General features: G+C 51.1%; 1 protein-coding gene across 1 annotated transcript in view; it reads right to left on the bottom strand.

The window, feature by feature from the left end:
- Positions 1-1,217: 1,217 nt before the first annotated feature.
- FAAP100 (FA core complex associated protein 100) overlaps positions 1,218-21,658 on the bottom strand; it is a 30,909-nt gene continuing 10,468 nt past the window's right edge. Inside the window, exons 5-12 of the mRNA XM_083490853.1 lie at positions 18,633-18,751; positions 15,953-16,881; positions 11,351-11,504; positions 9,301-10,109; positions 6,560-6,696; positions 4,235-4,351; positions 3,238-3,324; positions 1,218-1,947 (exon numbers count right to left, since the gene is read on the bottom strand). Of these exons, the coding sequence (XP_083346979.1) occupies positions 1,822-1,947; positions 3,238-3,324; positions 4,235-4,351; positions 6,560-6,696; positions 9,301-10,109; positions 11,351-11,504; positions 15,953-16,881; positions 18,633-18,751 (2,478 nt within the window). The 3' untranslated portion in view covers positions 1,218-1,821. The remainder of the gene's footprint in view (positions 1,948-3,237; positions 3,325-4,234; positions 4,352-6,559; positions 6,697-9,300; positions 10,110-11,350; positions 11,505-15,952; positions 16,882-18,632; positions 18,752-21,658) is intronic.

Genomic DNA, 21,658 nt, shown 5'->3' with positions numbered 1-21,658 from the left:
GGGTTCAAATCCTCCACTCAAGCTTCCCAAGTTGCCTTGGGGCTGTCGGCTGCTTGGCCTACCTCACAGGGTTATTGTGAGGACAGAATGGGGAGGGGAGAACCATGCACTCCACCCTTGAGGTCCATGGAGGAAAGGTGGGATTAATAATAATAATAATAATAATAATAATAATAATAGCAGTGTAATAGGAGAGGGAGATGTAGTAGAGCTCTGCATAAAGAAAACAGCTTCGGCCACCTCTGGGATTCAAAATGCAGGCCTGGGCAAGGAAAAAGAAAACCCAGCAATCTTTTATTTTTGTGACAACAGCCCCCCCAATCCGTTTTCAGGCTGCACCAGTAGCTTCAGAGGGGGGGGGGGGAGAGGAAGCAGCCCCATCTGCCTGAAGTGAAGCTCTCAGAGGCTCAAGGTGAAGAGACTCTACTGGGAGGTCAGAGGGTAGGCATGACATCAATTATTCCCGATCAGGCAATGGGAGAGTGCTCGCATCTTTCACCCCCAAGTGTTGGAGCATTTCCTAATGGCCTTTAGTGCCGGCCAGCGAGCGCGCCGAATGGCTTCTCAATTATTCATCGGGAAAAGAGGCAGCTTTTAAAGCGGAAGCTGCATTAGCTCCACGGGGGGCGAGAGTGGGTGGGTGGGGGGCCCCCAAGCTGCCAGCAGAGCAGGAGAAAGGAAGAGGGAGACACGGACAGGCTGCACAGCAAAGGGAGGCTGTCGTGCAGCTTTATGAAAACGGGGTGTTTTTTCTCTCGGACATGTGGCTTTTTGCAAAGGAAGGCTTAAACACACGTGCACAACCCCCTCCCCCCAAAAAGACCCCCCCAGAAAACCGCCCACGCACCCCACATACCCCACAAACAACCCTGCACGAGTCTCCACCATGGAAATAAGACAAGCAAGTTGTTTATATAGAAAGGACAAATACTGGAAAAAGGAGCAAAGCGCTCCATTAGAAAAAGGGGCACCATCCGAACAGCACCCCTGAGTTACTTATACATGTGGCATCCTGTTTTTTTGAGTCTTGTTTTTCCACAGTGTTTCCGAAATACACAACACAGCTAGAGGCATAGCCCTTTCCCCCCACTGTCGGCTTGTTCGTTTTGCTCGGAAGGGAACAAAAACTCGGTTAAAATCTGCCCCCTTCCCCTCCCCCCACAACTCAACAGGCCTCCCCCTCCTACTTCACCCCCAAAACCCGCCTCCCTCCCTCCCTCCCCCCTCAAGGCCTGGCACAGCAAAGCCACTTGTCACCGAAAGCGAAAGAAGCTAAACTAGCAACGGTCCAGTGTGATTCCACAACACGGCACCCACACCCACCAACGGCACCTTGTCGGCCATCCAAGTTACACACACGCACGTACACACACGCGTGACACACACCCACACCACAGACACGCATCCACAGAGGCCGTCTGCTTGGACGGCTCTGCCTGCGTGCGAGGCTGCCAAGACAAACCAATCAGATCTGCCAGGAGTGGGCAGGGATTCAGAACCCGGGGGGTGGTGGTGGGAAAAATCACATTGAAATGGGGCGGGTGAGTGGAGAAAGGGACAGGGGAAAAGGAGAATAAATTAAAAAAGGCCGGGTCTCCACAGAGCAGACCCAGCCAGACTCCCTCTCTCCCCAGGGCATGTCCAGCTGGAATCCCCTTCCTCCTCCTCCTTCTCCTCCCTGCCATGCCTCTGTTCCAGCCCTCAGTCCGCCTGCAAGGTGTACAGCCAGCTGCTCCCTTCATTCCACCGGCACAGGGCAAAGAGAGTGTGCGCAGCCGTCCGAGGTGCACTAAAGACAGAGAGCCACGGCGCACGCCCCGCTCACAGGACCACCAGGCTGGGGTTGCGCAGCTGCTGGTAGACGTGCAAGAGCTTCTCCACCGTCGCCTCCGGATCATTCCCCAGGCACAAGCGGTCACGCAGGGACTGTGCCTCTTTTAGCAGCACCTTCCAAAAGAAAGAAAGAGAGAGGCGAGGAGTGCAGTTGCTGTGAGAGGCAGCAGCAAAGGAGTACAGTGGTACCTCGGGTTAAGTACTTAATTCGTTCCGGAGGACCATTCTTAACCTGAAACTGTTCTTAACCTGAAGTACCACTTTAGCTAATGGGGCCTGCCACCGGCGCCCCACGATTTCTGTTCTCATCCTGAAGCAAAGTTCTTAACCTGAGGTACTATTTCTGGGTTAGTGGAGTCTGTAACCTGAAGTGTCTGTAACCCGAGGTACCACAGTAATAGAATAATAGAGTGGGAAGGATCATCAACTCAGGAAATTGCAGTTGTCCCATATGGGGCTCAAACCTGCAACCTGCAACCTTGGCATTCTTTCCCTAACCAACGATTTGGAAGGCTGGCTTAAACAGGCGGTCTGATGTCCAACCGGTCTACCACATCCTGTGGCATGCTCCCTCATTCCTCTCCTAGATGTAACAGTCCTCCGTTCTCCACGACTCCTCGTTTAGCCCACTATGAACCAGATGCCTCCCCAACTCCCACCCCCCGGTTATCTCCTTTTTTGCCACCACCCCAAATTACGCAAGCACGGAAGTCTTTGCGTAAAACTCATTCGGATTGTAGAATCTAATTTTCTTTGCTGCTGAATTTGGGTGTGTGAGAGAGAGAGAGAGAGGAGAGAGGAGACAAGCCCTGAGTGAAAACCTTAGTGCCAAAGAGATTTAACATTTCCAGTTCCTGAAATCATATGGAATGCATTATAAATGTCTGCCTGAAGCCCTGGGATGAGGGGAGGGTTGAGGGACAGGGAGGGAGGGAGGAAGAGAGAAAGAAAGAGGGGGGGGGGTTGCTAATCAAGTCAGGGAAAGCGTAAATAGAACGGAACGCAGTCACTGCCAGATTGGGTCAGCCCAACTGCCTGTCTCAGCCCAGCAATTACAGAACAAGCCATAAATCCATTTGCTGTCATTTAGTCTGTCAACCCGGATTCCTCCGTTTAGGTGTCTCTGTGTGGCCTGATGGGGGCGAGAGTCGAAAGAGAAGCCCTGGTTAACTGCTCTGGGCAGAGGCAATTCCAGAGCTCAACCCAAGCAGCAAAAGGCCTGGGATTGCATGTGATTCGCCTCACCCACCCACCTCCCTTGCTGCTGCCGCCACCACCACTCCGCTCTCCAGCCTTCCTGCAACAATCCAGGCAGAACTATGTGGCGCAAGATCTGCTTCTGTGGCCCCTGGAACCTAAGGACACCTGGGAGGGTGGTGGTTCAGGGAGAGAAATGCCTCTTACCTCGTGGTTGGCTTGGATCTGGTGGAGGTATTGCACACGGATATCTGGGGGAGAAGAGTCCTCGGCTGCTTGCTCCAGAATCAGAGTCTGCATTTTTTTTAAAAAAGGTGGGGGGCTCATTAAAGCAAGATTAACCAATGGAGAAATCCAGGCTCCTTGCCTTCGAATAAGAGAATCAGAGGACCCACACTTTTCAAAGATGACTGGAATGAGGCAGAACAGGGGTCCTGTTTCTCAAACCCTTTAGAGTGGGGAATAACAATAATAATATTATTTATATGTTACCCATCTGACAGAGTAGCCCCATCCACTCTGGGTGGCTCCCAACAGAATATTAAAAACACTGTCAAACAGCAAACACAAAAAAACTTCCCTGCATAGGCCCGCCTTCAGATGTTTTCTAAAAGTCAGATAGTTCTGCATTTTCTTCACATCTGACAGGAGGGCATGCCACAGGGTGGGCACCACCACCGAGAAGGCCCTCTGCCTGGTTCCCTGCAACCTCACTTCTCGCAATGAGGGAACCACCAGAAGACTCTTGGAGCTGGACCTCAGTGTCTGGGCTGAACAAAGGGGATGGAGACGCTCCTTCGGGTATACTGGGCTGAGGCTGTTAAGGGCTTTAAAGGTCAGCACCAACACTTTGAAATGTGCTCGGAAACGTACTAGGAGCCAATGAGGAGCCTTTAAGATCAGTGTCATATAGTCCCAGCAGCCACTCCCGGTCACCAGTTTAGCTGCTGCATTTTGGATTAGTTGTAGTTTCTGAGTCACCTTCAAAGATAGCCCCACAAAGAGTGCCTTGCAGTAGTCCAAGCAGGAGATAACCAGAGCATGTTATCAAGATGTAATTAAAAACATCAAACATTAATAGTAAACATGTAATCTGTGGCCCTCCATCCCTGACCATTCTTAGCCCATGCTGGCCGAAGCCGATGGATGCCAGAACCCCAAAACAGCATCTCTCTCCCTCCCACTTATCTGAAATCTCAGGTACCTGAATGCGCCTGACCACAGCATGGTGCAGCTGGGACATGTTTTCCATCGGTGAGCTCTGGATTATGATCTCCACGGCTTGGATGGGGCCTGCTGGGTTCAGGTCACTGACAGCCACCTGGAGGATAAGGAGGACACACCATTGCCGCAAATTCATCCAAACAGTGCAAATTAAAAAGCCCAGCGGCAAAGCGCCTCACTGGTCTGTTTTCAGAAAAAGCCCACCATCCATTTCCATTTTACAGGGGATGTAAGCAGGTGGCTGGCACAGCTTGCCATATTGGTGGTGAAGGCGGCATTTGGTCCCCTTGGGTCTAATATTTTGTTGCACGCTTCTGCAGATTCTGGGGGAAATTAATCATTTCCCGTCCTACCCTCTTCCACTATTATCTCTCCTCCAACCGTGGCAAGACAGTGCCCAGTAACTTCCCAGACTCCACGGAGATGCCAGGGGAGTAGCTTTAATTAACAGATCCACAGATCGCCCACTTCTCCCCTCTCCTGAATTTACCCAGATGATGCTGAGACCCACCAAACATGGGCATGAATTGGCACCCCGGCGGTGGCCAGCTGAAACGCTGGGCCAGAAGCCCCTGCGCCCTGCCGAAATGAGAGGGCTTGTTGTCCGTGCCCCACTGAAATGCACCCCGATGAGCTTAATCCGCAAGGGCCAGCCAGAGCAGAATTAGCACGGCCACTAATCACTGCTGGCGTTATTAATGCTCCCTTGCGCAAAGCCAGAGGGGCCGGGTGGTTGCCAGCGCTCCGCCACCCCCTCGGGGGGTTTACTGGCCACGGTGGCAGAGCCAGCTAGCAATTAACATCGGCAAGAGGATTAAAGGGGGGGGGGCAGCCAAAGCTCCTGCCTGATCACCCTCCCCCTTGAAATGCGACAGAGCTGATGAGCAAGAGAAACCCGTTTATTTAGTGCCCTGGACCAGGCTCCTGCAGTCAAGCGGTAGCAATGTTCATATCTCAGTAACCGAGGGCAAAGGAGACCAAACGCAGCTGAGCCCTTGGGTTGTGGAAACTCAGGCCTTTTCCATCTGCCCCCCCGGGACTCTGTCCAAACTGGCCCACCCCCTTTCAGACTACCCCTCCCTGGCCCTATTTCCATGCCCTTATTAACAAGCACTCCTGCCTGGTTAGAATGAGTCCTTGAACTGTGATGTGTCTTGCCAGCCTGAATGGAAAAGAGAAAGGGAGAGAGAGTGTGTAATGTAGCCTACTCTACAAAGGTGGGACTCACATTTTCTGCCCTGTCCATGTTTGCCTCTAGCCCCTGGCATGCAGGCCCTGGAAGGTCTGCCCAAAAGGGCTGCAAAAGGTACCCCATCCCTGGACTAGATAGAAGGCTGCTGCACACAGCATGACTTTGTAGAATCTGCCTTTGGGTAAGCTAGAGGAGAGGTGGGGAGTCTGTGGCCTTCCACGTGGTGTTGAGCTGCAACTCCTATCATCTCTGACTGTGGGATATGGGGGCTGGCACTGGTGGGACTTGGGACTTCAGCGACATTTGGAGAGCCACCGATTCTCGTATGCCAGAAACCCACCCGTCTTTCCAAGGTTAAACTTGCAAGACTTTACTTTGTGAGTGAAGCAACTGAGAAAAAAATGACAGGGGTCAGAAACCAGGGCATTTGCCCCAGCAGTTTCCACTGCTCTTGTTTAATAGGTTGCCTGCCTGCCTGCCTGCCTGCCTGACACACACAGACACAACTTGCTATAGGGAATTCTCCCTTACACCTAGTGCTATAGTACTCAGAAAAGGATGCTTTCAGCCCAACCTAGCCACTGTGATTCAGTTACTGCAATGAGCATGCAGAAATTCCAGCCATGTGCTGGGTTGCTCCATTTATCTTATGCATATACAGCAGCAATTTCCCAACATGGAGATGAGAGAGAGGGGGGTGGGGTGGGCAGGACGTGCAGAGGTCTACAGATGTACCGAGGCCTGTGCAGAGCTATGGGTCTCCTCACCCCACAGGTCGCGCAAGGTGTGCAGAAAAGCCTGGCAAAAAGCTGTAATTCAATTGCTTCAAGTTTCCTATCCAGGTATTCCCAAGATCTCTTTTCCCTCTGCCATATTCAGGCTTCTTATAATCTAAGGTCAGGCTCCGGAATCTTATGAGGCCAGCAGAGACACTACTCTCTGAAAGGGGGAATGCAAGGTGAGAGCTTTGACCCAAGGGCAGAGGCTGCTGCTGTATGGAACTTTTCAACATTCTAACCCAAACCACGCCAGGTTTTGGCTTGGCCAAGGCGCCCGCAGGAGGATAACCCTACGCCCGTCTCCCTTAGGCCCAGCCCACGACTCATGCCTTGCCTCTCGGATGTTCAACTGCACTTCGCCTCCATCTGGGGCCAGCCCCCGCACGGCTGCTGCATCCTGGCTCTGCAGGGCGTCCGCCTCGGCGTTCTCCGCCAGCAGCCATCGTAGCACAGCGCAGCAGAGCGAGACATCTGAGCAGCGACAACGGAGAAGAAGAGCAGACACCATCATTAAGCACGTGTGAATTGTGGGCGGCTCGCAGGCGCCATCGACTGCCCCTCTCCCCGATTTCCACCCTGCACCAACCACCTGAAGCGCCTGGGAAGCTGCTGGCCAGGATTATTTGCCGCAGCGGCACAAGGCGGGGCTGTTCCCGATGCAAGTTAACAGGGAGCGCGAAAGACCCCATAGCCCCACTGGTTCTTCTGATTGTCCCGCAGTGCAATATGGCAGGGGGCAGAATATTTGCAAGCCAAGCAAAGGGGTGATTTGATACTGTTTGCCAACTTGGGGTGAAAGGAGCGGCCAGTTGCAGCAGACGGTTCAAGGCTAGGGCACACACCTGGTTTGTAGGCAAAAGACCCAATCCCAAATTTAATGCTTCGCAAAAGCACATGTGCCTGTCCCAGGCTGCTCTCCTGGCTGCAGGTGCAGCAGCTCAAAAGGCTGCCAGGAGCTGGATCCACAGTTCCAGCAGATGGATCAAGGGAACCCCCAGATTCTAATCTCGCCACCACGGCCATCATTCTTGGCAAAGGCATTCGAATCTTACTATGACAACAACCCAACCCAATGAGGACAATTATGCAAATTTATACCCAGCGTAATTAACTGTAAATACAGGATTTGATGCTCCTTGGGGAAAATATTTTTGCTTGTTTTGGCAAACCTTGAACGCCAGCCTTGGCTGGAAGTAGGATCTGCAGACTGGGAAGTACAGATGAGGAGGGCCACCCTGGGGTTTTTTTTTTTGCTAGCATGTGCCAATGGCATTATCATTTCTTTACTTCACAGCCCCCTTTTCTTTCAAATGGGGAGTTGGGTCCAGGTGCAACTCCTCGCTTGGCAGCAGAGTTTTCCCCACCCTGCTGAAGAATTTGGGAATCATTTTCAAACTTTAAGGTGCTAGTATGGAACACTATATCAGGGAAGAGAGGAAGACCCACGTTTGCCTCTCTGGTTCGATGTAACTATGGTTCCATAAAGGATTCTGCAGGGATCATCCGCCAACAATTGAAAATCTTCACTGCAGAGTTGCCTGGCCTTGAAATTAGCTGCCTTCATACTTAATAATAATAATAAAAAATAATAATTTTGTTATTTATACCCCACACTCCCTGGTTCAGAAAACCGGGCTCAGGGCAACTAACAACAAATTTAAAACACTTAATTGTAATACAACAAAAAACCAGCATAAAATACAGTATAAAAGCGTGAATAACAATAAATTCAAAGTTCAAAAATCAATTTGAGGAAAAATCCATCCAATAAACATTAGATGGTCACTAGGTCTAGCTGGCAAAATTAGTCCTATTTGGGCCAGTGAGGAGGCCAGGGGAGAATTAGCTGTGGGGTCCCAGAGTGGGTAATCTTCATAAAAAGGGGAGGGGGAGGGAAGAGAGGGGAATAAAATTCAAACTGAAAGCCAGATGGAATAGCTCTGTCTTACAGGCCCTGCGGAAGGAGGTTAAATCCTGCAGAGCCCTAGTCTCAGGGGACAGAGCATTTCACCAGGTTGGAGCCATCACTGAGAAGGCCCTGGCCCTGGTAGAGGATAGTCTGACTTCCTTAGGGCCTGGGACCTCTAAACTATGGTTATTCATTGACCTTAAGGTCCTCTGCGGGGCATACTTAGGTGGGAAAAGGTGCTTAGAAAAGTTGTTTGGGGTCCTGCAAGGCCAACAGCTCACAAACAGAATAATAATCTTTTTCCAGTATCAGTCCTAGGCTTAGCACAGAATACTCAACCTAGGAAAGTCTTTCTCAAGGGACATATGCCCCCGGGGATACCTTTGCAAGAACATCACCGCTGTGGCACTGATTTCTCTGGAATTCAAAGTAACGAAAAACATCCAAACTAAGGAATAAACATGGCCACATGCTACTCATTAACAGCCAGAGGAGGGGTGTTTTCTGAGGTTGTTTTTAACCAGCCAGGGTCAAGCAGCTCCTGCAACAACATCCTTGGAAACGAAGGTATGAGCACAAACCCGGCATTTTCTCTACAAGGTTTGTTGGGGATAGACGGCCACTGTGAGTTTTAAGTAAAACTGTTTCTACACAGCTTGCCTTTGGCCTGGAGACAGAGCCGGAGCCGGAGCCCGAGTCGGGCAGCTTGCATTATTCTCCCCTGCGCCAGGAGGGGTGAGTTGGCAAACAGAACAGCCCAAAGGCAGATATAAATGCCTTTTCCAAAAGAGAGGCTAAAGCAGGGGCTGGCCAAGTGAGCTGCCAGGGTGAGGACACCCTGAGGAAGCATATGGAAGTTGCTCTGAACTCTTTTTGGAGGACGAGAGGGGCTGTAAACGGGATGCGACGAAATAAAACGACAGCTGGCCGCACGTTGCTGCCCAGGGATGGGATAAAACCAGCCCATTGACAAGGAAGCTCCCCATCATGCAAACAGCCTCCTCTGCACGCAAAACAAGCCACCTCTTCCAGCATGTGTGTGTGGGGGGGGAATAAGCATTTAAGAACCGCCAATGCAGGTGGGCTCAGCAAGCACTAAAAACCCTCACCAGGGAGAGGCAGAGAGAAAGGAAAGAGGCCACCGGTAACCCCCAAGCATCACACACCTGCACAGAAGTCCTTCAGGGTGGTTCTCAGCAGCTCAGAGGACACCTTGATCGAGGCCACGGAGGGAGCCAAGTACGCCTCTCCCAGAGGGCCGAGAGCTCTTGGGACCAGCTCTCCGCCGCTTTCGACGCTCTCGAGTTCAGACTGCATCTGGGACAGCTTCAGGAAGGTGTCGAGGGGGTCTGCAGGGAGGGGGAGGGCAGCTGCAGGAGGGGAGGCTTCAGAGATGCTGCCGTTGGTGGCGCCCAAGCGGAGGCACTGCAGGAGGTCAATGGTGACTTCCTTCAGGGGCAGGCAGATGCCCTCTCTGTCCGGGGAGAGGCCTGTGGAGTCGTCGGAGAGAAGGTCGTCCAGCAGGTCGGTGGACTCCGAGACGGTGCCCAGGATCTCCCGCAGGCTGTAGTAGAGGGAGCAGGAGACCATGAAGGGCAGCTCCAGCTTGGAGCCCTCAGCGGGGCCCAGCGGGAGAGTCACCTCCGTCTTGTTGCCAGGGAGGAGCTGGTCTATGGGGAAGGTGTAGGTGGTGGCGGAATCGGACGAGTCCTCTTCGAAGTCGCAAGAGCTGGCGAAGAGCTGGACGCAGAAGGTCCAGCCGCGCTCCAGGGTGCACTCGCTGGCGTTCTCCAAAACGCAGGAGACCGCCAAGCTGTCCTGGACCAGGATGTGGCTCCAGTGGGTGGTGATGGTGCAAGTGATGGGCTTCTGGTTGCTTTGGCCAGACAGCAAAGCCGCGCTCACGTTCATCACCTGGTTCAGACACGTCAGAGCACGGTTCTTCTGGTCCACGACCTTCTTCAGCGATGACACTCTGCAGAGACCGGGGGGGGGGGGGGGAGAGAAACACAGTCATGCCGGCGCTGCTACTGGAGCCTGAAGGTCCTAACGGATTACAGGGAAGGCCAAGAGCCGGTGTGGATACACACACAAAAGGAAAGAGGAATTAACAGGGGGCCAAAGGCACTCGCCTGCCAGAAATGAACATGCACAGGAAATCCTGTGCAAGAACACTGGAGAAGACAAAAACTGCCACTCTCCTTTTGCCCAAATCTGCTGCTTGCCATGCCTTTTCTTCGGGTGGGGAGGGGAATGGGTGCGGTCCGAAAAAGGCTACCTGCTGTACAAGCACACCCAGGGTTCAAAATCATGCAGGGAGCCTGCAAACTCTCTGTTTTAGTCCCCAGTTGCAGACAATGGTGGAGCCCAGCCAACAGAATTAAATGATGGGCTGCATGCCCAAACAGAGCTATAATTGCCAACCTGTTTGCAAGGCACCTGTGGCCAGCTTTTGATCCTTGGATGTTGCCATCAGATTGCCAAAGCTGACCTCCCCATACCAATTTCTGAGCAAGGACAATCCCGTTGGCACTGCAAGATATTCATATGAAAACACCGAGTGTGTTGCGGCTGCGAGACTTTTACATGCACAAAGATGGAAGGATTCATTATTTCCAACAATGGAAGAACGGCTGCTAAAACTAACGGACTTAGCTGAGATGGCAAAATTGACATGGTTGATCAGGAAAAAAGTCATTGTTAGCATCTGTTAAAGGTTGGAATCCTCTCATAAACTTTTTGCATGAAAAAGAAAATGAAATAACGGTGTTAGGATTTGAGGGTTGAAGAGAACGTTTGTTTGTAGAAAATGACTTTATTGGGTGTTATATTGAGGTGGATGAAGTGAATATTGTTTATATATAGTGGACAGACGAAGAATCAGAAGTCCCTTCTGAAGTTTATTTCTCTCTCTCTCTTAACCTCTTTTCTAGTTCTTTTTCTTTATTTCTCTCCCTCTCTTTCTTTATTCCTTTCTCCCTCCCCCCCCCAAACTCCGCCTCTCTATGTTTTAATTGTATTTAGATCAAAGTCTTCGCTTGGACCAAAAAAAGGAAAAAAGATTATTTGATACCAAGTTTTGAATTTTTCTCTATATGCACTAAGAAAAAGGAAAGAAAAAAACGCACAAAACATCCGGTGTGTGCAATATGTTGTGTGCATGAGAGACAGAGAAGGGAGGGAGGCAGAGGGATGCAAATACCAGACAGCTCCTACCTTTCAGAGACATGGCCTATCCCAGACAGCAGCTCCTTGATCCTCTGCCCAGCTTTGTCAGGGTTCATCTTGAAAGGCTGCGTATCATCCGGGCTGCACAAGCCGCAGGTCATGAGGCGGCCTTTGGCAGATAACGCCAGAAGCTCGGACTCACCTGAGGAAAGAAAGGCACACAAGAGATGGAGATTGGGGCGGAGGGTGGGGTGCTAGAAAACGGCTTCAGGAGGATGTGGGCCTGACCTCAACCCCTCTTAAGGTTTTCAGCTGAACCTTGAGACCTACCAATCAGAGAGCCAGGTGCAAAAGTCATACACTTCAGATCAAAGCAGGGATGTTGTCAGACTCCCAGCTCCCATCAGCCCCAGCCAGAATGGCCATTGGCAGGGCAGGTCCTAGCCGACCTAACCGGAAGGAGGAGGAGTAGTATCAGGAAAAATGGACAAAATTTAATGATTATTTAGTTAAATATGTCAAGTTAAATTAATTGGAAATAGCTTGCAGGTACTTGATTGGCTTGAGAGCCAGTGTGGTGTAGTGGTTAAGAGCGGTAGTCTCGTAATCTGGGGAACCGGGTTCGCGTCTCCGCTCCTCCAAATGCAGCTGCTGGGTGACCTTGGGCCAGTCACACTTCTCTGAAGTCTCTCAGCCTCACTCACCTCACAGAGTGTTTGTTGTGGGGGAGGGAGGGAAAGGAGAATGTTAGCCGCTTTGAGACTCCTTAAAGGGAGTGAAAGGCGGGATATCAAATCCAAACTCCTCTTCTTCTTCTGAGTTTATATAAGTTAAGTGATGAATTATTATGTTTAATTTCGAATTGAAAAGATATAAGGATGTTAAATGATTAAGTTAAGTTTATAAGAATTATGATTTGGAAAACCGTTAAAAGGATATGCATTGAAATTCAACCAAGGGGAAGCGAGGAAGTCACTTAATAATGCTAATAAGTGTAATTTTAATAAGATTAAGGTTTTTGTTTGTTTGTTTGTTTATAATTTTGTGAAAACCAATAATTTTTTTAAAAAAACAAAACAAAACAGAATGGCCATTGGCAAGGGATTATGGGAGCTGCAGTGCAAGGGCAACACCCACACAGAGGCGGAGCTAGCTGCTCTGGAAGCCGGAACATGCTGTGCACCCGTGGGTGGGGCCATGGGGCAGGGCGGGTGTCCCAGGGGGCTGCTTCCTGGGCAGAGGCAGGGGCGAGCCTTCCTCTCTTCCCTCTTCCTTTTGCCAGCTCGGGGGAGGCTTCCCCCCGAGGAAGCAGCCTGGGAGCGGGGGGGCAATGGCACACCGCCCACCTGTGATTCCCAAGCCTCCTCTGAGCTGTCAAAATGTAGGGGGAAGGGAGGAATGCCACCGGCAAAGCAGCGCAGCTCCGCCCCTTCCCCCAACTGCTCGGGGTAGGCTTGGGAGTCGTGGGTGGGCAGCGTGCCAAATGTCACCCCCCTCAGTGATGACACCCGAGGCGGACTGCTCCCACTGCCCCCCTTCCTCCACCCCTGCACCCACAGGCTCTCCACCTCTGCAGTGAGGAATCCTGAGTCCACCATTTTGTTTTGAGCGTCAGAGATAAACTGAGATCGCAATTCTTCCAGACAATAACCTACACCCAGCTTTGCCTACTGATTTCTTTATTTCAGCAGTATATTTCTGGGGTGTGTGTTTCATTTTTGTTGTAACCGTTGGGACTCATGAATCCTTGCCAACCTGAGATCCAGCAATAATCCCCCATCGACTTTCTTGCCCATGCTTGGTCTAGAATTCCAGTACAGTGGTACCTCAGGTTACAGGCGCTTCAGGTTACAGACTCCGCTAACCCAGAAATAGTATCTCAGGTTAAGAACTTTGCTTCAGGATGAGAACAGAAATTGCATGGTGTCTGTGTGGCGGCAGCGGGAGGCCCCATTAGCTAAAGTGGTACCTCAGGTTAAGAACAGTTTCAGGTTAAGAACAGACCCCCGGAACAAATTAAGTTAACTGGAGGTACCACTGTACTGGCGCTTCAGGGGAAGAAAGGTAAGTCAGACAAGAATCCTTTCCGAAGCCATATTAAAAAAAGGGGGGAGGGGGAGAGGTCTGAAAAACACTGGAGTGCTAATCATGAGGCTGCAATTTCCTATCTGCACACAGGAGCAGCTGCAAGGTGTGGTGAGGAAGACCATGAACCTTATGAGACTGTGCTGAATGTTCGGGTGCATCAGTGGGAACAAAGCAAATTCGGAAGTTGCCACGCCCCTCACTAGGAAACCGATCACACGGGGGGTGGGGGGGTGGAAAGCGATAGCACCAGGGGGAGTGAGAAAGATGCAGAGCCGCCCTGGGGACAGAGCAGGAAAGGGAGCCAAAGGAAGGGGGAAAGGATCCTTGCTGTGGATGCATCAGCCACCTTGCTACAAAGGAAGCGCACAGCTCCTTGCTGCCAGGCAAACTGTGCAGGCACAAGCGGCTTCCCGCTGCTTGGTCCCCACAGAGGATCGCTGTCGGGAGTGATGCTGAAGCGAAGTGACAGGCAGCCGAAGGAGGGTGGGCTGTGAGGGCACGGAGAATCCGCTTCCGAGAAGAGTTCGGCAGCACTCGGGAGAAGACGTGCAAACTCACACATACATGCTCCCTGCAGAATCCTGTCTCGGCTGCGCACAGGGGCCAGCCGGCCTCTTTTCACTTGGTTCTGTGTGGCCGCGTTGTTCCTCAGTTTTGTTTCCATCTCCCGATTTGCAAGCTCTTGAGATGAGAGAACTGGCCTGCGGGCAGGGTGGTGTCCGGACAGGACATGGGACAAGGCAACGGGCAAAATCTGCCTCTCTGAGATCTTCAGGATTCAATTAAGAAACCAACAAACCTAAGGTCCTAGTTCTCATGAGCGCACATGCCCTGTGTCAATGCTATTTTGTCTGCCCTCTCAGCCAACGCCATCTTCCTTTCCTGCTCAGTTCAACAGCCCAGTACATGAAAGACATTTCCTGCGTTGTAGAAACCCAAATATTCACAATGAAGTAAACGCTGTAATTCTGAGTCTGGGCAACATCCCTGATGCTGCCCCTGATGGGAAGAGTGGGTGCAAAGAGCCCCACGCTTCTTAATCCCATCCTGGCAGGCTAAGCGGCCCCACTCCTGATCTGCTCTGAAGGCAAGAGACAAATGGCAGCCGCTGAGCCTTTATTGATCCTCGTCGAGGGCGAGAGGAAGGCTGCTTCCTGCACACAGGATATTAATGCCTCTTGCATGGTGAGCAAGCACAATGCAGCTGTTCCACACAAGAAAAAGGAAAAAAAACAAGACTCTGAATGGCTACAGCGTTACAGAGCCATTTTGCCAGAGGAGGCAGCGCTCCTGAACTGCCATTCAATTCCTTCTGCTTCTCTTAGCGCCTGGGGTTGCTCTGTGTCGGCCCTAAGCTCCCCTCTGTGCAGGATGCTGAAGAAAGAGAGAACCGTGGCACCCTGGAGCCAGCGCAGGATAGGCACAGCTTCTGCCGGAGGCCTTCGTCTCTCTCTCTCTCTCTAGAGAAGAAAGCAGGCCTTGGGATGAGGCTGGAGACATGCAGGCAGGCAGGCTGGCAGGCAAATGTTTCCATTTTCTCCTCAGAACAAGAGAACTCCCCACTCCTTGACTGGCTAGGCCCAACTTGGGGGGCTTGGCATGAATGGCTCACAGGGAAATGGGGGCCTTAAGGAGGGATGGTAGCAAGGGAGAACTTTGGGGCAGACCCTGAAGATACGGCCCCACACTCGCTCTCAGGGGGCCACAGGTTGCTTCATCGGCAAAGGCCCCACCTTTGGCCAAAGCCTGCAGCCTGGGGATGACCTGGGACCATGCTGGCTGTAGCTCACCCACAGCGTGCTAAGGCTCAGAGTGTGGTGGGGGCTGAAGGAGCTTGCTGACAGGAACTGTGGGCAGGGGCAAGAGTCTCCAGAGCCCTGAGCAGCAGCTAACGTTCTTGAGGAGAAGGGTGGGGAGCACTTGGGAAAAGGAACGGGAAGGTGGGCACAGCAAGGCCCCAAGCTTCCGCCCAGAGTCACAAGACTGTCTTCCTTTCCTCGGTCCGTTTCCTATTTCTGTATTGGCAACTGAAAGGGCTGCAAGTGGCACCTCTCTCAGGGCCACATCTGGCCCAGGAGGCTTGTCTGCCAGCGTAAGGACAGATTTAAAATAGTCTGGTCTGTTTGTGGAACCAAATCCCATCCCCATTGGGCTCTCTGACCTGTTTGTGGAACCAAATCCCATCCCCATTGGTTCACTGGCCTGTTTGTGGAACCAAATCCCATCCCCATTGGTTCTCTGGCCTGTTTGTAGACCCAAATCCCATCCCCATTGGTTCTCTGGCCTGTTTGTGGAACAAATCCTGCCCACAAGACAGACAGCCACATGACAGACAGCCAATGGTGTCACAGAGTAGTGCAGGCCTGCTGTAAGGAGTGGGAGGGACAACAGCCAGACCCCAGCTAAGGTGCATCCTGGCCACCACTTCCTCACAACTCATCCGCCTTCCTCTCGCCATTTACAAGCAGCCATTTTGAGGGTTGCATGCTCACAATGGCCCCATGCCCAAGTTATTCCTGATACTTTAAGCCCACAGAGTAATTCCCTGACACATTGCAGTACCTTCCGACTCCCGGGAAGACAAGGAGAGCGCCACCACACTGCAAATGCTCAAGCTGGCGGGAGACAGAGCGGACGGAAGGGTCCCTGCCGCGTCCTCCACCTTCTCGGCCTCCGGGATGTTGCTGTCCAAGTCGACGGCATAGATGTCGGAATGGGTGCTGTAGTACATGCGGCTTCCCCCGCTACAGGCCGCGCACAGGACGGGCCCCTGCAGGCAATACTCGCGGAGCTCCGGGACCTTGACTTCCTCTCCCTGAGCCGCCTTGATGGCCACCATTTTGCCATAGTGACCCAGCGCCACAACACAGTCGCAGCCCAAGTCTCCGTAGGCGGGCAGCTCCTCTGCCTCTGGGGACCTCCGCTCTGTCCTCAGGGCCCCAATGAAGACAACCGGCTCCTCCAAGTGGTGGAGGATCTTGACGGGCGAATCTTCGCAGCTTCGGTTGTCGGGAGAGCTCAGGGCCTTCAAGGGCACGGAGCAGAGCTGCCCGTCTGGGAAGCCGCAGAGGATCATGGGAGAATCCAACATGGCGGCATCAACGCCAAAGAGGAGGCTGAAGAGAGGCTCTTCCAGCACAAAGCCCCCCGAGTGGCGCAGGCCTTCCTTGTGGTCGGTGGCGCTGGGGGATGAGGCGCAACACAGGACGGGGAGGAAGTGCGCCAGAGACAGGTCCCCATCGTTGTTGGTGCTGGTGGTGATATCCACATGGCTTATCGGTTGGCGTGGCAAGTTCCCCCGGTCCTCAGGGCCCGGGAGGTTGTGTAGGTTCATGCACCACTTCCCCTGGACTTGCGAGAGGGTGACCAGGACGTCGTTGAGCAGCGTGAAGGTGCAAAGCGTGGCGTCGGGGAAGGTGCAGGTGTCGGAGCCCATGGGGAGGACGCTGGAGAAGCAGTCGTTTTCCTCGCTGTCTGCCCGCTTCGCTAACCTTCAAAGCAAACAAGGGAAAGCTCTCAGCGGAGCCAAAGGGTATAGCTCAGAAACAAAGGTGGAGGTGGCAGTGATTCACAGAGCTGAATCCGGGAGCAGCCAGCTGGGTAAAGGAGAGGGAAGCTACTGCTCTGGAGGGAGAGCAAACCCCCTGCCGCCACTTAACCCTTTTGCTGCCCTGAAGACTCACAAAACAGCTTGGGAAGATGGGGAGCTGTGGCAAAGAGGCACAAGAAGGCAAACGGGCACCTCAGATGCAAAGCAAGAGAACCACAAATAGGACAGTGGCTGCCCCAAAGGAGTGTGTGGCGCCCAACTGAATCACTGCATGCGAGGAACAACTTCTGCAAGTGGAACAGGACTCCCTCTTCCTCTCCATGCTGCTGCCCAAACTGGCTCCGGAGGGTTGGAGGACCGCCCCCCTCCCAGAGTCTTATTGGGGCCTGGAGGGGAGATGCAAAGAGGGGAAATTCTGCTCAAGAAAGATGTCCTGCACATGCAATGATTTCGTTGGCTACAACTCAAAGGGGTTCAGACTGGGGCTGCAGCATTGGGGAGGGAGAGGTTTAATATCCACCCCTCACCATTTTCCCATTTAGAAACTGTGCCATATGGCAAAATGGAGAGGTGGCAATTTTAACTAGGCAAAAAGGTGCAGAGGGAGTGGAGAATGCTAAAGACTAGCTTCCCTGGTGCTGCAAACACAAACATTATCACCCCTCTTTCTGGCTGCTATTACCATTAAAAAAAATACTGACTGAGGTTGCTGCTGTGTGGGCCAATTCTCTGCCTGAAAACTACAGATACAGAGTCAGAGCAATTGGTCCATCTAGCTCAGTAATAATAATAATAATGATTATTTTATTATCAAGCTGTGCTTGTTCTTCCTTATTATTAAACCGTAGAGCTGGAAGGGACCCTGAGGATCATCCAATCCAACCCCCTGCAACGCAGGAATATTCAGCGGACCCATATGGGGATTGAACCTGCGACATTGGCATTATCAGAACTACACTCAAACCAACTGAGCTATTCTATTATTATGCTTTATGTTATGTTGTTATTATTATGCACCATAAAATATGTTCTTAACGTTGTACAGTGCCCTGAGATCTTTCGATAAAGGGCAGAATTAATAATAATAATAATAATAATAATAATAATAATAATAATAATAATAATTGGTACACTGGCTGGCAGTGGCTTTCCAGGTTTTCAGATAGGACACCTCTTCCAGCCCTACCTGAACCCGAGACCTTCTGCATGCAAATCAGATGCTCTACCGCTTTGTCTTAAAAAGCAGAATGAAGAAACTACAAAATGACAGTCGGTAACTGTGAAAGGGCCACAGGGAGAAGTGTAAAAACACACAATTCTGTATGTGAATACTCAACTAAGTATTCAAGCCCAACTGAGCCCACGGGGACTTACCCACAGGTAAGCGGGTGCAGGACTGCAATATAAACATGACAAATGAGTGGGTCTGTTTGGATCATGTCACTGAAAAAGTTCTAAGCCTGGTAAGGAAGAAGATAGCCTGGTCGCCAACATTGGTGGCAACATGATCATTAATTCCTAAGAAATCTCCGTTTCCAAGGATGTGAGAACAGTAAGCATAGAGTAGGAGCCATTCCTTGATAGCCCAGGCCTTCCAGCCCAGACCACTAATCCAGCCTTGTGGAAGAACCTGGGGCCCTCAGAAACAGGTATGAAACACCTGCCAGGTAACGCCCTCGCCCTGTCTCTCACCTGCTTTGGTAGTCCAAGGAAACACAGTAAATACCAACTCCAGCGCAGAGGATATAGAGCTGCTGGTGGAGAGGCAGAAGCTCCACGTGCCAAACTTGATCGGGGAACCTGTAGACAGCCTAGGAAGGAAACAGGCCAAGGAAAGGGAAAGGAGAAGGTCTTAGAAGGTCTTCAGTAATCCTACAAGGGAAGGAGGGCACTGGGAGCCACCTCTATAACCCCATCCCCTGGTGGAGACACATTTTGACCCCGCAGGAAGGCCAGGTCTATGGACACACACCCAGAGCAGGCTGTTGATCATCTAAAGCAGTGTTTCCCAAACTTGGGTCCCCAGCTGTTTTTGAACTACATTTCCCATCATCCCCTACCACTGGTCCTGCTGGCTAAGGATGATGCATGGAGACCCAAGTATGGGAAACACTGGTCTAAAGGGACCTAATATAAACCTTCTTCACTCCAAAGAAGCCAAAATGGCAGAACACCAGTCTTGCTTCTTCATGACTGCTAAAGCCTAACACATAAGATTGGCCACTAAGAGAAAAATAAAAGATTGCCAATCTCCTGCGTTATTAGCAGCAGCCTGGCATGGTGAAAATTAGGAAGTGGAGCTTTGCCCGTCATGAAGACACAATGGAAGAAGCTTCACCTTAATTCATCCACGTTGCTCTGCGGTCAAAGGTGTGGGTGCAAAGCCAGTACAAAGTCAGCACCTGTCTGCTTTCAAAGGTGCCACACAGTTCATTTGAAAATAATCAATAGAATCACAGAATCGTAAGGGGCCATCTAGTCCAACCCCCTTGCAATGCAGGAATCTTTTGCCCAACGTGGGATTCGAACCCACAACCCTGAGGTTAAGAGTCTCATGCTCTCTACTGGCTGAGCTATCCCAGAGCTTCCCCATTGTAATAACACAAGGGGTGGGGTTCACCTAACACACCTCATCAGTTGAAGCCTCCCCACCCCTCTGCTCCCACATGCCCCAAAATCATCTTTCCATCTGGCAGGTTGCAATTCTTGTGCAGGCAGAACGTTTGTAACAGTGCAACGCTGGGTTCCACCCCAAGGGTACCGTGGGAATTTCTCCTCCAAATGCTGTAGCCACATGAAAAAGAAGCAAGTTTCCCAGGAGCATCTATTACCTCCTGTATCCTATCCTGAGTCTGGCCAGACACAACATCCTCTGGGTACCATTCCGTATACCCAGTGGTGTGTCATCCGAAGCCGTTATGTCTGCACACACTTTGATTTAACATAGCCTTCCCTCACATAAATCAGCAGCATCTTATTTTTCCTCTCTCTGCCGAGGATGTACAACTCCTGCCATTTTCTCTGAGGAGCATCCATTGCAATAAGCGGAGTTTATATTATCTAGCAGTCTATATGTAATTCCTCATTTTAAGCTGCTAGCAGTTGCCATTGCTGCTGCGCTCTGCTGATGAACAAGTGACATATTTCATGCAAGATGGGCCTCCATTTCGGGAGCGAAGGAGCTGGCAGTAGCCCCACGTGTCTGTCTGCAGTAAAAGCTGCAACAGCAATTCGGAGGATTGCAAAGTGAGCACCTTCTTAAGGATGAGAAATCTGGCAAACGCTAGATGTTCCAGCATCACATGTGATCTGGGGAATCAGCAGCATTAAAAGGAAGAAGTGTTAACCCGTTTGTGACCTACTTCTCTGTGCAAGAGAATAGTGTGGGAGGCTGAGCCAGATATTACCATAATCACGGGCTCCTTAGAAACAATCAAGGGAATAAATTAAAGGGATACATTTAGCATAGTGCTAAGGCTTGTCATGGGCCCAACAGGCAGTAACAGGGGGAAATGATAGACTCCCTACGAAAAGACTTCAGTCGCTCAACGACAGGGACGATAGACAGTGCAAATGAACAGAACAAAGAACATCCCATATTTTACAGTTCTAAACTTTGGTTTAACAGAACTACCCCCAGAGGGTAGAAGCAGATTTCTATCTGACAGATGACACATACAAAAACAAGCCCAGACCACCACAGGCAGATGTCAAAAATTGGATGCCATATGTAAGTCGATTATGTAGTACAGACAACCGACCTGCTGCAAAAAAAGGCTGCTAAGAGTGAGAGAGTGAATTGGAAAGTCAGCAGAAGACCTAATTGAGGATTTAGATGCTTAAGCTCAGGTTGGCACATCAGGGAGCCTTGCCTGTCAATTGCACATGAGACAAACATCCAAAAGCCACAGGTGGTTATGCTGAGATGAGGCATCCAACAGGTAATATACAAGATCCTCTGCAGAACCAATCCCCAAATCATTATGTAATCTTATCACAGAAATAAAGGGATGGGGAGGGGAGGAACTAGGATGCTCTGTCTCATGCTACAGTTGCCGAGGCGAGCAGGTGACAAGGCACACCAAATCTGGATGTGTAGCCACACAGAATCCATTTCACTCTGCTTCTTGCTCTAAACGCCTATGCACATCTGCTTGGAAGCTTGCAAAGCAAACCTAGATTTGGTCCCAGAAAAGGTACTGGCTACAATTCAGTGGCTGAACAGATGTACAGAGCCTGGCACTCTGTTCTCTTCCATGGGCACATGAATACATATGTGTAAACTCTCTTCACACCAGGCATAGTGAACATGTAACCCTTGAGAGGTTGTTGGGATTCTCAGTTCCCATCAGCACCAACCAGCACAGCTATTAGGAATGATGCGAGCTGTGGTCCATCAACACCTGGAGGGCTACAGGTTCCACATCCCTGGTGCACACAGCAAAGTTCGTGCAAGTCCAGGGCTTTGGTTCTCAACCGTCTCTCAACCAGATCTCCTAGAGAAATGCCAATTGTTCTGTCACAATACAGCCATAGTCTTCTTCCTCTGAGCACAATAGGGGCAGTGGGGAGGGGGGAGTAGAAATGTTCTATTAAAACATAACCGTGCATACAGCGATACCTTCCCCACCCTCTGGGGTATATGCTTAAAATGCAATACTTGGGTTTGCTGTGAAGTCACCAAAGGGTGGATCGGTGCAGACACACAAAACACACAG

The sequence above is a fragment of the Podarcis liolepis genome (assembly GCF_965112155.1).
Source record: "Podarcis liolepis genome assembly, chromosome: 2".
Taxonomy (NCBI): Eukaryota; Metazoa; Chordata; class Lepidosauria; order Squamata; family Lacertidae; genus Podarcis; species Podarcis liolepis.
The sequence above is the reverse complement of the archived record's forward strand: the minus strand, read 5'-3'. Positions and strand labels throughout refer to the sequence as shown.